Here is a 16,854-nt window from a genome sequence, read left to right on the forward strand (position 1 = left end):
AGGCCATCCATCCCCCAGGATAAAGAACTGTCCCATGAAATGTACATTGTAAACATCCATAACCATCAGGGAGTCCCATTACAGCAAGGATGCATGTTATAGCCACTCTCCAGAGAGAGACCTCAAGACCAAATTAGAAAGAATTTTTAAAAAGTATCTAAGCTTCCACTTTAATAAACCAAAAAAGAAAAAGAAAAAGAGCAAATTTAAATTCAAAACAAGCAGAAGAAAGTAAATAATAAAGGCCAAATGACACTGAAAACAAACAAACAAACAAACAAATAGATTGCTTGATAGTTCATGCTAAAAAAAAGAAAGAAAAGAAAAAAGTAAAATAAATAAAAACAACATAAAATTAGTGAAACAAAAGCTGGTTCTTTGAACAGATCAATAAGATTGTTAGACTTCTAGCTGACTGTGATGGTTAATTCTGTGTATCAGCTTGACTGGCCCTAGGGAAGGCCAGATTCAACATTATTTCTGGGTATAACTGTGAAGTTTTTGCTGGATAAGATTGGCATTTGAGTCAGGGGACTCAGTAAAGTAGACTGCCCTCTCCAATGTAGACATCATCCAATCCATTGAGGGCTTGAAATAGAACAAAAGGCAGAGGAAGAAGAAATTTGCCTCTTATTTCTCCCTGACATCTCATCTCATCTTCTCTGGCCCTTGGACTGAGATTTACACAGTGAGCAGCCCCAGTTCTCAGGCCTTCACACTCAGACTGAATTAAACAACTGATATCTTTGGTCTCCAGCTTGCAGATAGCAGATCGTGGGACTTCTCAGCCTCCACAACTACATGAACCAATTTCTCATAATAAATCCTCCGTGTGTGTGTGCGTGCATGTGCATGCATACACGTTCTATTGGTTCTGTTTTTCTGAAGAACCCTGACTAATGCACTGACCGACAAACAAGAGAGAAAGAGAGAAGACACAAATCACCAAAATCAGGAATGAAAGATGAGAAATCACTATAAATCTATGGATATTAAAAAGATAATAAGAGAATATTACAAACAGCTTCATGCCATAAGTTAGACAAATTAGATGCAATGGACAAATTCCCAGAAAGGCACATACCATCAAAGCTCACTCAAGAAAAAATAACCTGAATAGCACTACATCTACTAAAGAAATTGAAGTCATAGTTTGGAACCTTCCAACACAAATATATAACATATACATATATATACACGTACGTATATATACATACCCATAATAGAATGTCATAACAGCTTTATGAAATAATTTTGAAAACTTAGATGAAATGGATAAATTCCTAGAAAAATGACTTACCAGATCAGACTCAAAAAAAACCTAAGTTTTACAAGTATTTCTTTAACTATTAAAGAGATCTAAGCTGTGGTTAATAACCTTCCCATAAAGAAAACACCAGGCCCCAAAGGTTTTACAGGATGTTTGACTAAACCTTCAAGGAACAAATCATCCCAATTTTATATGAACACTTAGAGACAACAGAAAAAGAGGAAGCATTTCCCCAACTAATTTCAAGTACAGTTTAATATTTATATCATAATCAGACATGACGAATACCTCTTCAAGTATTTACGGGTCATACGTTTCCTTCTTTATGATATGCCTATTCATGTTTTTTTGTTTGTTTGTTTGTTTGTTTGTTTTTGGGAGACGGAGTCTCGCTCTGTTGCCCAGGCTACAGTGCAGTGGTGTGATCTTGGTTCACTGCAACCTCTGCCACCTGGGTTCAAGCGATTCTCCTGCCTCAGCCTCCCGAGTAGCTGGGACTACAGGCAGATGCCACCACGCCCAGCTAATTTTTTTTTTCTTTTGTATTTTTAGTCAAGAGATGGGGGTTTCACTATGTTGGCCAGGCTGGTCTCGAACTCCTGACTTCAAGTGATCCACCTGCCTCAGCCTCCCAAAGAGCTAGGATTACAGGTGTGAGCCACTACGGCTGGCCTATTCATGTCTTTTGTCATGTTTTCTCATTGTATTATTTGTTCTCTTCTTATTGTTATGTAGAAGGGATTTTTTTGTTTGTTTCTTTTGAGACAGTCTCACTCTATTGCCCAGGCTAGAGTGCAATGGAGTGACCTCGGCTCACTGTAACCTCTGCCTCCTGAGTTCAAGTGATTTTCCTGCCTCAGCCTCCTGAGTAACTAGGATTACAGGCATGCGCCACCATGCCTGGCCAGGTTTTGTATTTTCAGTACAGAGGGGGTTTCACCATGTTGGCCAGGCTGGTCTCGAACTCCTGACCTAAGGTGATCCCCCTGCCTTAGCCTCCCAAAGTGCTGGGATTACAGGCGTGAGCCACCGTGCCTGGCCAGAAATTTTTTAAAATATTAATCCTTTGTAAGTTTTGTGGCTATGGATAGCAATCCTCAGTATGTAACTTGTCTTTTTATTTTCTTTCAGATGTTTTTTGATGAAGAGGGTCTTAATTTTAATATGATCAAACTTATCATTCTTGTTATGTGTAGAAACATTTGCCTTTCATAAGTTCAAAAAGATATTCACCTTTGTTCTCTATTAAGAATTTCAAAGTTTTCTTGTTGATATTTAAGCCCTTAATTTATCCGGAGTTGATTTTTGCTTTCAGGGTGAGATAGTGACACAATTTCATTGGGTAATCACTTTTTGTGCAGCTCCATCTTTTTTAAATATTAATTTATTTTTAATTATTTATTCTTTAACAAAATCTGTGTATATTTATGGTGCACAACATATTTTAATATATATATACATTGTACAATGGTTAAAAAGAGCTAACTACATGATTGTATATTTAGAAAACCCCATTGTCTCAGCCCAAAATCTCCTTAAGCTGGTAAGAAACTTCAGCAACGTCTCAGGATACAAAATTAATGTGCAAAAATCACAAGCATTCTTATACACCAGTAACAGACAAACAGAGAGCCAAATCAGGAATGAACTTCCATTCACAATAGCTTCAGAGAGAATAAAATACCTAGGAATCCAACTTACAAGGGATGTAAAGGATCTCTTCAAGGAGAACTACAAACCACTGCTCAGTGAAATCAAAGAGGACACAAACAAATGGAAGAACATATCATGCTCATGGATAGGAAGAATCAATATCGTGAAAACGGCCATACTGCCAAAGGTAATTTATAGATTCAATGCCATCCCCATCAAGCTACCAATGAGTTTCTTCACAGAATTGGAAAAAACGGCTTTAAAGTTCATATGGAACCAAAAAAGAGCCTGCATTTCCAAGACAATCCTAAGTCAAAAGAACAAAGCTGGAGGCATCACGATACCTGACTTCAAACTATACTACAAGGCTACAGTAACCAAAACGGCATGGTACTGGTACCAAAGCAGAGATATAGACCAATGGAACAGAACAGAGTCCTCAGAAATAATACCACACATCTACAGCCATCTGATCTTTGATAAACCTGAGAAAAACAAGAAATGGGGAAAGGATTCCCTATTTAATAAATGGGGCTGGGAAAATTGGCTAGCCATAAGTAGAAAGCTGAAACTGGATCCTTTCCTTACTCCTTATACAAAAATTAATTCAAGATGGATTAGAGACTTAAATGTTAGACCTAATACCATAAAAACCCTAGAAGAAAACCTAGGTAATACCATTCAGGACATAGGCATGGGCAAGGACTTCATGTCTAAAACACCAAAAGCAATGGCAACAAAAGCCAAAATTGACAAATGGGATCTAATTAAACTAAAGAGCTTCTGCACAGCAAAAGAAACTACCATCAGAGTGAACAGGCAACCTACAGAATGGGAGAAAATTTTTGCAATCTACTCATCTGACAAAGGGCTAATATCCAGAACCTACAAAGAACTCAAACAAATTTACAAGAAAAAAACAAACAACCCCATTAAAAAGTGGGCAAAGGATATGAACAGACATTTCTCAAAAGAAGACATGCATACAGCCAACAGACACATGAAAAAATGCTCGTCATCACTGGCCATCAGAGAAATGCAAATCAAAACCACAATGAGATACCATCTCACACCAGTTAGAATGGCAATCATTCAAAAGTCAGGAAACAACAGGTGCTGGAGTGGATGTGGAGAAATAGGAACACTTTTACACTGTCGGTGGGATTGTAAACTAGTTCAACCATTATGGAAAACAGTATGGCAATTCCTCAAGGATCCAGAACTAGATGTACCATATGACCCAGCCATCCCATTACTGGGGATATACCCAAAGGATTACAAATCATGCTGCTATAAAGACACATGCACACGTATGTTTATTGCGGCACTATTCACAATAGCAAAGACTTGGAATCAACCCAAATGTCCATCAGTGACAGACTGGATTAAGAAAATGTGGCACACATACACCATGGAATACTATGCAGCCATAAAAAAGGATGAGTTTGAGTCCTTTGTAGGGACATGGATGCATCTGGAAACCATCATTGTCAGCAAACTATCACAAGAACAGAAAACCAAACACTACATGTTCTCACTCATAGGTGGGAAGTGAACAATGAGATCACTTGGACTCGGGAAGGGGAACATCACACACCAGGGCCTATCACGGGGAGGGGGGAGGGGGGAGGGATTGCATTGGGAGTTATACCTGATGTAAATGATGAGTTGATGGGTGCTGACGTGTTGATGGGTACAGCACACCAACATGGCACAAGTATACATATGTAACAAACCTGCACGTTATGCACATGTACCCTAGAAGTTAAAGCATAATAAAAACACACACACACACACACACACAAAAGAGCTAATATATGTATTACCTCAAATACTTTTGTATAATTTTTCTGTGGTGAGAACACTTAAAATCTATTCTTTTAGCAATTTTCAAAATGTACTTTGTTATTTATACAGTTGACCCTTGAACAACATGGGGGTTAGGGATGCTGACCTCCCCACACAGTAGAAAATCTGTGTATAACTTCTGACTTTCCAAAAACTTAACTAGTAATAGCCTACTGTTGACTGGATAACATAAACAGCCTATTAACACATATTTCATGTTACGTGTATTACATACCATATTCTTACAATAAATTAAGCCACAGAAATGAATGTTAATAACAAAATTATAAAGAAGAGAAAATACATTTACTACTCATTAAATGGAAATGGATCACCATAAAGGTCTTCATCCTCACAGTCTTCACATTGGGTAGGCTGAGGGGGAGTAAGAGGATGAGGAGTTCTTGCTTTCTCGGGATGTCAGAGGCAGAAGAAAATCTGCCTGCATGTGGACTTGCACAATTCAAACCCATGTTGTCTGTGGGTCAACTGGAGTCACCGTGTTATTCAACAAGTTTCTTGAAAATTTACTCCTCCTGTCAAACTAAACCTTTGCATCCTTTGACCAACGTCTCCCCAAATACCCCCAACTTCCACGCCCATCATTCTACTCACTTCTTCTATCAGTTCAAAATTTTTAGATTCCACATATAAGTGAAAACATACAGTATTTGTCTTTTTGTGCCTGCCTTCTTTCATTTACCATAATGTCCTCCAAGTTCATCTATGTTGTTGCAAATAACAAGATTTCCTTTTTTTTTTTTTTTTTTTTTGAGACGGAGTCTCGCTATGTTGCCCAGGCTGGAGTTCAGTGGCCGGATCTCAGCTCACTGCAAGCTCCGCCTCCCAGGTTTATGCCATTCTCCTGCCTCAGCCTACCGAGTAGCTGGGACTGCAGGCGCCCGCCACCTCGCCTGGCTAGTTTTTTTGTATTTTTTAGTAGAGACGGGGTTTCACCGTGTTAGCCAGGATGGTCTCCATCTCCTGACCTCGTGATCTGCCCATCTCGGCCTCCCAAAGTGCTGGGATTACAGGCTTGAGCCACCACACCCAGCTGATTTCCTTCTTTTTAATGGCTGAATAGTATTCTGTTGTGTATATAAACCATTTTTTATTTGCCCATTCATTTACTGTTGGACTGATTCCATATCTTGGCTATTGTGAATAATGCTGCAATGAACATGGAAGTTCAGACATCTCTTTGACATACTGATTTTATTTGCTTTAGATATATACCCAGTAGTGAGATTGCTGGCTCACATGGTAGATCGATTTTGTTTTTCTTTTTGTTTTTTTTGAGACACAGTCTCACTCTGTTGCTCAGGCTGGAGTGCAGTGGTGCGAGCTCTGCTCCCTGCAACCTCTGCCTCCTGGGTTCAAGCAATTTTCCTGCCTTAGCCTCCTGAGTAGCTGGGATTACAGGCACCTGCCAACACACTCAGCTAATTTTTGTATTTTTAGTACAGACAGGATTTTGCCACGTTGGCCAGGCTGGTCTGGAACTCCTGACTTCAGTTAATCCGCCCACCTCAGCCTCCCAAAGTGCTGGGATTACAGGGGTGAGCCACCATGCCTGGCCTGATTTTTTATTTTTGCAAACCCTCCACACTGCTTTCCATAAGGGTTGTACTAGTTTACATTCCACTGAATGTACGCAAGGGTTTCTGTTTCTCCACATCTGCACTAACACTTAGCTTTCATCTTTTTGGCAATAGCCATTCTAATAGGTGTAAGGTGATCTCTCACAGTTTTAATTTGCATTTCCCTGATGATTAGTGATTCTGAGCATTTTTCATATACCTGATATTCATTCTTGTGTTTTCTTTTGAGAAACATGTATTCAAGTCCTTTGTTCATTTTTCAGTTGGATTGTTTTCTTGTTAGTGTGTTCTTTATATATTTTGGACAGTATCACATATATGCTTTGCAAATATTTTCTGCCATTATGAGGTTGTCTCCTCTGCTGTTTCCTTTGCTGTGCAGAGGATTTTTAATTTGTGTAATCCCATTTGTCTATTTTTACTTTTGTTGCCTGTGCTTTTGAGGTCATATCCAAACAACCTTGTCCAGACCAATGGACAAGGGGAGCTCTTCCCTATTTTTCTAGTGGTTTACAGTTTCAGGTCTTGTGTTTAAATCGTTAACCCACTTTGAGTTGATTTATACATATATCATGTATATGCATCCAGTTTCATTCTTCTGCATGAGGATATCCTATTTTCCAAACACCATTTACTGAAGAAAATGTCCTTTCCCAGTTTGTCCTCGCAGCATCTTTGTCAAATATCAATGGACTGTAAGGCCTAGTGCGGTGGCTCATGCCTATAATCTCATGACTTTGGGAGGCGAGGAGGGCCCATCACTTGTGGTCAGGAGGAGTTCAGGACCAGCCTAACCAAAATGGAGAAACCTCGTCTCTACTAAAAATACAAAAATTAGGCTGGGCACAGTGGCTCACGTATGTAATCCCAGCACTCTGATAGGCAGAGGAGGGTAGATCACTTGAAGTTAGGAGTTCCAGACTATCCTGGCCAACATGGTGAAACCCCATCTCTACCAAAAATACAAAAATTAACTAGGCATGGTGGTGCACGCCTGTAATCCCAGCTACTCAGACGGTTGAGGCAGGAGAATCACTTGAGCCCAGGAGGCAGAGGTTGCAGTGAGCCAAGACTGTGCCACTGCACTCCAGCCTGCGTGACAGAGTGAGACTCCATCTCAAAAAAAAAAATACAAAAATTAGCTGGGTGTGGTGGCACACGCCTGTGATCCCAGTTACTCAGGAGGCTGAGGGAGGACAATCACTTGAACCCAGGAGGTGGAGGTTGTAGTGAGCTGAGATGGCGCCACTGCACTTCAACCTGGGCAACAGGGTGAGACTCTGTATTCAAAAAAAAAAAAAATCAATTGACTGTAAATGTGTGGAATTATTTCTGGGTTTTTCTGTTCTATGGCTCCATGTGTCTTTTTAAATGCCAATACCATATTGTTTTGATTATTATAACTTTGTAGTGTATTTTGAAGTCAGGTAGTATGATGCCTCTAGCTTTGTTCTTTTTGATCAAGATTGCTTTGGCTATTCATGGTCTTCTGTGGTTCCTTTTGAATCTTAGGATTATTTTTTCTATTTCTCTGAAAAACATCATTGGGATTTTTTAAGAGATGGTATCTCACTATATTGCCCAGCTTGGACTCAAACTTCTGGGCTTAAGAGATCCTTCTACCTCAGTCTCCTGAATTTCTGGGAGTACAGGGACACTTTAATAAAGATTGTATTGAATCTGTAAACCATTTCAACTAGTATAGACAACCTTAATAATATTAATTCTTCCAATCTGTGAACATGGGATGTCTTTCCATTTGTATGTGTCCACTTCAATTTCTTTCATCAATGTTTTATAGTTTTCAGAATGCAGACCTTTCACCTTCTTGGTTAAACTTATTCCTAAGTTATTTCATTTTTCTTTCTGTAGCTATTGTAAATGGGATTGCTTTCTTGATTTCTTTTTAACATAGTTGTTAGTGTATAGAAACACTACAGATTTTTGTGTGTTGATTTTACATACTGCAGCTTCAGTTAATTCATTCGTTAGTTCTAACAAGTTTTGGTGCAGTTTTTTAAGGTTTTCTATATACAGGATCACGTCACGTGCAAACAAATACAATTTAATTTCTTCCTTTCCAAACCAAATGCCTTCTCTTTCTTACCGAATTGCTCTGGCTAGGACTTCTAGCTCTACCTTTTTGAAAGTCCCTCCTTTACCCATTGATCTGACATCTACTTTTGTCATTTAATAATATTCTATACTCATATGAATCTCTTGCTGGGATTTGTTCATTCTGTTCTATTCAACGATTTGTCTATTTCTGTACCAAAATTGTACTCTTAGTTGTACTCTCTTAGTTGCATTAAAAATTCCCATATCTGGTAGGGCTAGTCCTTCTCCGGAAGCATTATGGCTATTCATGGCTCTTTACTCCTACAGCTTTGATTTCATGTTTCATCTCTGTAATTATTTTCCTGCAAATAGTCTTAATCCCTTGCCCTCCCTCCATCATACTTATCTGACTAGACCTCAACCCCAACCATTTAAATCCACATCCTCACCTATTCAGTTATTTCACTGAACGAATCTGAAGAAATATACGTAACTCACTGATGTCACTTCATAAACACAGATTTCAAATGGGCTCTCAGAACTGCTCAACAACCCTATTTTCTTGTCAATGTATTTTCCTACCATTCTAGATTAGGAGGCAGTATAACATGCGGGTCAAATATAAGATTCTAAAACCAGATTACCTGGGTTAAAATCTTAGTTCTACCACTTACTAAATATGTGAGCTTGGGCAAGTTAAATTCACCAAAGCCTCAGTTTTTGTATATCTAGCCCTCAGTAAAATTCTCTTTATCTGTCCCTCAGTAAAATTCCTTATGAGAATAAAATGAGTTAATAAATATAAGCCAAAAATAGAATCTGGCACATAGTAAGTACTATCTAACACTTGTATTGTTATCATTGATGATGATTTCACATCTTACCTTCTCTCAAGCCTTTTTCTCCCACTCTCTCTTCACTGATGGCCTTGCTTTTTATTTCATTGAACAAATAAGTCAAAAGTGAAGTTCCACAACCTCCTATCATCAAATCTTCCAATTTACTTGCAGCTGTACCCGTCACTCTATTACTGTACATAAACTATTATTGTTCCTACAGTTAACTCCTCCACTTGGGCACCCTTCTAGTCTACTTAAGGACTTGCTCCTGCAATTATCCCCTTTCTCTGCTGAATAACCCATTTTTAATTTTCTCAACCTGATCAGCATACAAAAATGTCAAAAAAAGTTGTCATCTTAAAAATAAAACCCTCCAACTCCATATTTTCCTCCTAAAAGGGTCCTATTTCTCTGCACATAAAAAATGTCTTGCAAAAATTGTCTACAGCTGCTGTCTAGACTTCCTTCCCTCCCATATTCTCTTCACTCTGATCCCATCAGCCTTTCACTTTCAGTACTCCATGGAATCCCCATTTGACAAAGTGACCAGTAACCTCCACATTTTCAAGTCCAAAAGACAATTCTCAGTCCTCATCTTATCTCTTTTCACACTTTCTCACTCCCTTCTTCACTTGGCTTTGAACAGAGTGTAACATTGGCCGCTGTTTCTTCATCTGTTTTGCTTCACCTGCCATCTTTTCTGTACCACTAAACTTTGGTGTGCTCAGGACTCTAATCTTTCTCTGTTCTACCTACAGTCATCACCTAAGCTATCTCAATCAGAGCCATAGTTTTAATACTATTTATTCATTGATGACTCCTGAGCTTCATATCATACATCCAACTGTCCACTCCACATCCCTGGATGTTTGGCAGCTCAAACTTAACACATCCAAACCAGAACTCTTAATTTCCTCCTTTGAAATTTGCTCCTCTCCTAGTATTTCCCGCTTTAGAACTCACCCAACTCACAGCTCACAACTCTACAACTCACCCAGGTGCTGAGTTAAAAAATCATAGGGGTGTAATTAACTCCTCTCCCACATCCTGCAGTCCTGAGCAAATTCTGTTCATTCTACCACCAAGCAATGTATCTGACCCAACCACTTTTTACCACCTCCACTGAGGGTCCAAGCTACCACTATCTCTCATCTGAACTATTGCAATACCTTCCGAAGGGGCCTCCCAGATTCATGTCTTTTTCTCCTCTCAACAGCCAGAGTAATCCCATAAAAATATAAATCTTATTTTGCTACCAACTCCCATGCTCAAAACTTTACAATGGCCTTAAATCACCAGAAGAGTAGAAAAAAGGCTTTACCATGGCCTACAGGCTCCACATATTCCTGTGTAATTCTCAGACCCCATCTAGTGCCACACTACTCCTCAGTAACTAAGCTCCCCTTCTTCACTGATCTTTCAGTTCTTAAAAAGCACTAGCCCCTTCTACACCTCGAGATGTCTCCTTAACCTACCCTATCCGGAGTAGCCACCCCCATTCCCAAGTCACTATCACCCATCCAGCCCATCCAGCTGTATTTTCTCTATAGCTCTACAGTATGTAAAATGATCTATTTAATTATTTAATGTACATCTATCTGTTTATCTGGTCTGTCCTCTCGCACTTAAAATATAAATTCTATCAGAGCAGAAACCTTCACCCTCTTAACTGCCATATTCCCGGTAGCTACAACAGCGTCTGGCATATAGAAGGCATTTTTTAAAATCCTTGCTGAGTGAACCAATATCCCAGAAACCTCTCATAGCTAGTTCATCTTACAGGAGAAACAGTATTAGAGTTAATTAAATGGCCAGGCGCGGAGGCTCAAGCCTGTAATCTCAGCACTTCGGGAGCCGAGGCAGGCGGATCACTTGAGGTCAGGACTTTGAGACCAGCCTGGCCAACATGGTGAAACCCCGTCTCTACTGAAAATACAAAAATTAGCCGGGCACGGGGGCGGGCGCCTGTAATCCCAGCTACTCAGGAGGCTGAGGTGGGACAGTCGCTTGAACCCGGGCAGTGGAGGTTGTAGCGAGCCCAGATCACACCACTGCACTCCAGCATGGGCGACAGAGTGAGACCCTGCTTCAGGGAAAAAAAATTAAATTAAATTAAATTAAATGACTCGCCAGTCAAAATAAACGGCAGCTTTAGGGTTAAAGGCGCAGTCTGGCTCCAAAGCTTGGGGTTTTAGTTACTATATTACATAGCTTCACTACATTTTACAATTTACTGTGCTGCTTGTGAGTATGAATTAAGGCTCAGAAGTCTAATTTTCCAGACGACTCGCAGGACTCCCGCCCCAGTACACGCCACACATTCAGCTCACCGACTCCTTCCTCCTTGGACCTAGCTCCGCCCAGCCCAGCCCCGCGACCTGCTCGCCGTGGCTTCGGCAAGGGCGCCTACGCGATGAGCGGGTCCCATGCAAAGCATTCTGGGATTGGTAGTCCATGTTCCGCCGGTCTCCAGCATTCACATGAAAAGGGGGGAAAAAACCCATGCAAATTAGATATCTCTGAATTTCGTGCAAATTAAATAAGACGCAGATTCTAGCTCAGGAAAGTGATGCAAACTCGTCGTTTTCAAAGGAGAGACTCCAGCCTCGGGTCAGGCGCGACGCAGACAGCGGCGCGGGGTCCTTGACTGGGCGGGGCTTGCTCGCGGTGGTTTGTGGCTCCTTCCTGCGCTGCTTCTCTCTTTCGCTCAGGCCGTTGGCGCCGACAGGATGGGTGAGCTGTTCTGGCCAGTCTAAGGGCGCCGCAAGCGGGACTTGGGGTCTTGGGGACTGGCGGGCGGATGCGAATAGAGTAGGGAGGGGGATGCTACGGCGAGGCTCCATGGCGGAGGGCCGGGGAAGCGCCGCTCCAGGCGGCACATGGTCCCGCGTGGAAGGGGCCCGTGAGGCGTGGAGGCCGCCGAGGTCGGGGTACCGAGGGACACAGGGAGGCCGGCGCTTCCTCCCAAGCATTCGAGCGGGGCCTAGTCCTTTGGGAGAACACATTCTCCGGAGCCCTCTTCGAACGTTTATTAGTCGGTTCAGGGGAACCTGAAGGCCAGATGTTTGGCCCACAGGCCAGTAAATAGTACGAGAGCCAATAGGTTTAAGGGTTTATGCCAGATGAGGCGAGTGTCTTAGAAGATGGGAAACACGTAGATGGCGTGTTTTTGCAGAAGAACTAAAATAGTTAATTTTCAGGCAAGTGTCGTGGACTTCGTACTGCTAGGAAGCTCCGCAGTCACCGACGAGACCAGAAGTGGCATGATAAACAGTACAAGAAGGCCCATTTGGGCACAGCCCTGAAGGCCAACCCTTTTGGAGGTGCTTCTCATGCAAAAGGAATCGTCCTGGAAAAAGTGTAAGTCCATTGCTTCCGTCAGTTTTAGTTTATTATAGGAATTCGAGACATAAACTTACGAATTCTTGTCTTAAAAGCAGTTACAGGTTTTATGTGTAGTAGCGTTCATTTGGGCATTAGGGGTAAAATCGCAAAGCGTTTATTCTATTTAAAAGTTGGTAAAATTAGTGTTTGGGAATTAGGTAGTTAAGGTTTTTATTTAACGTTGGCCTGGGAGGAATTGGAGAAGATACTAACAATGATGAAGTAAAGGACACAAACACTTTTACTGTGGGAGCTGTGACAAGTAAATGTCACGTGTCAGCTATTGAATCTGCAATCAAATGATTTTTCTACTTGATAAAGGTAAGGTGAAGAGAAGTGACTTGCATCAGATTTAACTGAGGTCGTACACCTAAGATTGAGACATGAAACTGCCAGTATTTGACTGGTTTTGACTTTTAAAAATGATAATTTCACATAGTTCAATCGTATTTGATGGTAGATCCATTTGAACTCAGACTTTCTAATTTTTTTTTTTTTTTTTGAGACGGAGTCTAGCTCTGTCGTCCAGGCTGGAGTGCAGTAGCGCCATCTCGGCTCCCTGCAACCTTAGCCTCCCAGGTTTAAGCAATTCTCCTGCCTCAGTCTCCCAGGTAGCTGGGATTACAGGAGCCCAGCACCATGCCAGCTAATATTTTGTATTTTTAGTAGAGATGGGGTTTCGCCATGTTGACCAGGCTAGTCTCAAACTCCTGACCTCAGGTGATCCGCCTGCCTCGGCCTCCTGAAGTGCCCTGATTACAAGCGTGAGCCACTGTGCCCAGCCCAGACTTGCTAATTCTTATCTCAGTTTTTTTTGTTAAACAGGGTCTCTTGTTACACAGGCTGGCAGTCTTGACCTCCTAGGCGTAGATCCTCTCACGTCAGCCTCCCAAGTAATTGGGGCTACCACTCCAATCTAATGTTATAACTGTAAAAGGTCTAGAAATTTCCCCCATTGTGCTAATGAAATTAAGACTGGCAGAAAACTTGGTTGACATCACAGGACTTCAGCTCAGCCATTTGAGGTTAGATTGAAAAGATAGAAACAGTTTCTCAGTAGTTCTCTAGTTAATGTGAAAAAATTATCCTTTTTCAGAAAGCCAGCTCACTCTGCTATGCCTTTTATATTTCAGAGGAGTTGAAGCCAAACAGCCAAATTCTGCCATTAGGAAGTGTGTCAGGGTCCAGCTGATCAAGAATGGCAAGAAAATCACAGCCTTTGTACCCAACGACGGTTGCTTGAATTTTATTGAGGTGAGTATTTCAACTCTTTTGTACCTTCTGTTCTTGGGGTGGACTCCCTCACATTTTTATCTGATGCAAGGGAGTTTCCTCACGTGAAAGTATTTTTGTGATTGCCACTGACACTAGAAATAAACTTTTTATTTTATTCCAGGAAAACGATGAAGTTCTGGTTGCTGGATTTGGTCGCAAAGGTCATGCTGTTGGTGATATTCCTGGAGTCCGCTTTAAGGTTGTCAAAGTAGCCAATGTGTCTCTTCTGGCCCTATACAAAGGCAAGAAGGAAAGACCAAGATCATAAATTTTAATGGTGAAAACACTGTAGTAATAAATTTTCTTATGCCAAAAAATGTTTGTATCTTATTGTCCCCTGTTCTCACCACAAAGATTGTGTTCTTTACTATACCCCCCCCCCTTTTTTTTAATCCTAAACCAGCAAACACAGGACCTGTACCAATTTTAGGAGATGATAAGACAGGGTTGTTTCAGGATTCTCTAGAGTTAATAACATTTGTAACTTGGCAGTTTCCCTCATCCTGTGGAGTAAGAAAATGAGATAGAGCTGGAATAAATGTGCAGTATTGTAGTATTACTTTAACAACTTTGATTCAAAAACTCACTTAAATTCTAGTGAGATACTTTCTTTTTAATTCTTGGTATTTTCCATATCTGGTGTGACATTTCAAGCAGTTACCAAGTTTCATGGCACATAGATAATCTTAGGTACCCTTGGAAATGCACATTCTTGTATCCATCTTTCAGAGACCCAAGTGATAAATAGTAACCTCAAAATTGCTCCCCACTCTGTTTAAAGGTGTCAGGATCTGTGTTGTAATGTGTCTATGTTACTGTGTTTAGGATACAAGCACTGGATCATTTAGTTGATGGAAGTATATGTCAGGGATGTTTTCAGTATCTTCTCATGAGGTTGTCAGCGACCTTCATGTCTTCAAAGACCAGTCAGCAAATGAAGTAGTTTAATGTAGAGATAAGACTGGTTGTGTTTTGATAATTTAAGCTAGGTATTCAGTACATGTGGATTTTGCTCTCCAGAAATACTTGTTTCAGAATTTTCATGGATATAGTGGCATGGTTGAAATGAAGCTATTAGCCTTCTGATTTAAATCTGATATAAGAAACTCTTGGTAACAAATAGTAAATATGGATTAATTAGCCCTTTGATCAGAGCCTAGCTTTACATTGTTTAGGATCTTTGGAAAACAATTGCTTTGGTTGCCCATTTTCTGTAGGATCAAGAGCAGAACCTTTTCCATGACACAGAAGAATCCAGGTTGTGCCTCATCCCTGCATATTCCAGCCTTAGCCTGCCATTTCTCCCCTTGGCTCTGTGCTCCAGCAACACTGGTCTCAGTTGGTCATGCTCCAACTTGCGTTCCACATCCAGCCTCAGGACCTCTGTGACTATGGTGTCTTGCTTGTCGCCCGCTCTTCAGAGCTCCTATTTTCCAGCACACTTGGGTTTATCTCTTGATGCCAATGATGATGCTGCTAGTCTCTCCACAAAGGCGGAAAGGCTGCCTGTTGGTTTGTACCTGCGTTTCCCAACGTGTAGCTGCAGTCGATATTTGGCTAAACCGTTCCCAAGAGCTCAGCAGATGTTTTCGGATGGACCTTAATTGACCCAACCCTTTGTGATGCGGAAGGGATTGCTGGGCCTCGCTCACCGGGCCAGAACCAGGGAAAGACGCTGCGGTTGCAGCGCGGTTCCAGGTCCCGGACGTCAGGCGCGGGGCGGGCAGCTCTCGCCCGGCGGTGGGGTCCTTGTGACCGCAGGGCGGGGCGCACCAGGAAGGGGCTGGGACAGCGCGGACGCCCAGGGACTTGTCCCAGTTCCTCAGCTTTCTTTGACACGTCAAGACACCGACGATGGCTCGCAGCTGTACCCTCTTGGCTGCACCTGGGACGCCCTTTTCACTTGCTAAGCAGTTCGACCTGAGGCCCAGGGGCCGCCAGATTGACCCATAAATAATCTCCGGCGCCTCAGATCTAGAAGCGGCTGAGCCTGATCTTAGTGCCTTCTCCTTTGTGTGGCTTCCCAACCTCTTTCCCTACGGCCATGTGTCCGAGGCCCCTTCCTTCATGTATCCAACATGAAATGGATGCCTGGCACTTTGCTGGGCCCGACTGTGCAAGCCCAGGTCTATGGTGAGAGCAACAATACACTCACCTTGGGCACAAAATGTATGCAAAATTCCAGCAGCTTTTTTTTTCTTGGTAGATGTAGAAAAGCTAATTCTAAAATTTGCATGGAGGCTGGGAAGGGTGGCTCACGCCTGTAATCCCAGCACTTTAGGAGGCCAAGGTGGGTGGATCACCTGAAGTCAGGGGTTCGAGACCGGCCTGGCCAACATGGAGAAACCTCGTCTCTACTAAAAACACAAAAATTAGCCGGGCGTGGTGGCGGGCGCCTGTAGTCCCAGCTACTCGGGAGGCTGAGGTTGCAGGGAGCCGATATCGGGCCACTGCACTCCAGCCTGGGCGACAGAGCAAGACTCCATCTCAAAAAAATAAAAATTAAAAAAAAATGCATATGGAAAGGCAACTAGAATAAATAAAACAATATTGAAAAAGGAATAAAAGTGGAGGAATCGTAAAACTTGATTTTATAGTTAAAGTAATCAAGACTTGGAGGAGGGACAGAAATACAGATCAATGGAATAAGATAGAGAATCCATAAATAGACATTCAGAAGTATGGCCAACGGATTTATCTTAAAACCAACAGAGGAAGAAGAGTTTCAATAAATGATGTGGACTTCCATTTGTCAAAAACCAAAACAAACAAAGGAACCCCAACCTCACATGTAATACAAAATTAACTCAAAATGGATCATATATCTGAATGTAAAATGGAAAGCTATAAAACAAAACATAGACTATCTTTACAACCTAGGTTTAGGTATAGTTTTTAGACATTACACTAAAAGCACATGCCATAA

At 41.6% G+C, this 16,854-nt stretch overlaps 2 protein-coding genes across 7 annotated transcripts in view; one reads left to right on the forward strand and one right to left on the reverse strand.

Annotated features, from left to right (window-relative positions):
• ATP6AP1L (ATPase H+ transporting accessory protein 1 like) overlaps positions 1-11,674 on the reverse strand; it is a 45,298-nt gene extending 33,624 nt beyond the window's left edge. Inside the window, exons 1-2 of one of the 6 annotated variants that reach the window (XM_030928009.1) lie at positions 11,600-11,643; positions 9,315-9,361 (exon numbers count right to left, since the gene is read on the reverse strand). The gene's annotated coding sequence lies outside the window, so the exon portion shown is untranslated. Of the gene's footprint in view, positions 1-9,314; positions 9,362-11,599 lie in introns of those variants that run through there. The other 5 variants (XM_010386042.2, XM_030928008.1, XM_010386044.2 and 2 more) reach the window with 5 other exon arrangements.
• A 242-nt stretch (positions 11,675-11,916) lies between these two features.
• RPS23 (ribosomal protein S23) lies at positions 11,917-14,245 on the forward strand. The gene is made up of 4 exons (XM_010386040.2): positions 11,917-12,002; positions 12,470-12,629; positions 13,787-13,907; positions 14,050-14,245. Exons 1-4 carry the CDS (start codon positions 11,999-12,001, stop codon positions 14,194-14,196), a joined length of 432 nt encoding a protein of 143 aa, XP_010384342.1. The 5' UTR covers positions 11,917-11,998; the 3' UTR covers positions 14,197-14,245.
• The last annotated feature ends 2,609 nt before the right edge of the window (positions 14,246-16,854 follow it).

Source organism: Rhinopithecus roxellana, chromosome 3, assembly GCF_007565055.1.
Source record: "Rhinopithecus roxellana isolate Shanxi Qingling chromosome 3, ASM756505v1, whole genome shotgun sequence".
In the NCBI taxonomy this organism is placed as follows: Eukaryota; Metazoa; Chordata; class Mammalia; order Primates; family Cercopithecidae; genus Rhinopithecus; species Rhinopithecus roxellana.

What these genes read in the sequence shown, in the direction of transcription:
- RPS23 (XM_010386040.2), top strand. An exon ending in GGAATCGTCCTGGAAAAAGT is followed by an intron (nt 12,630 to 13,786) that starts GTAAGTCCATTG and finishes TTTATATTTCAG; the next exon opens with AGGAGTTGAAGCCAAACAGC. An exon ending in GTTGCTTGAATTTTATTGAG is followed by an intron (nt 13,908 to 14,049) that starts GTGAGTATTTCA and finishes ATTTTATTCCAG; the next exon opens with GAAAACGATGAAGTTCTGGT.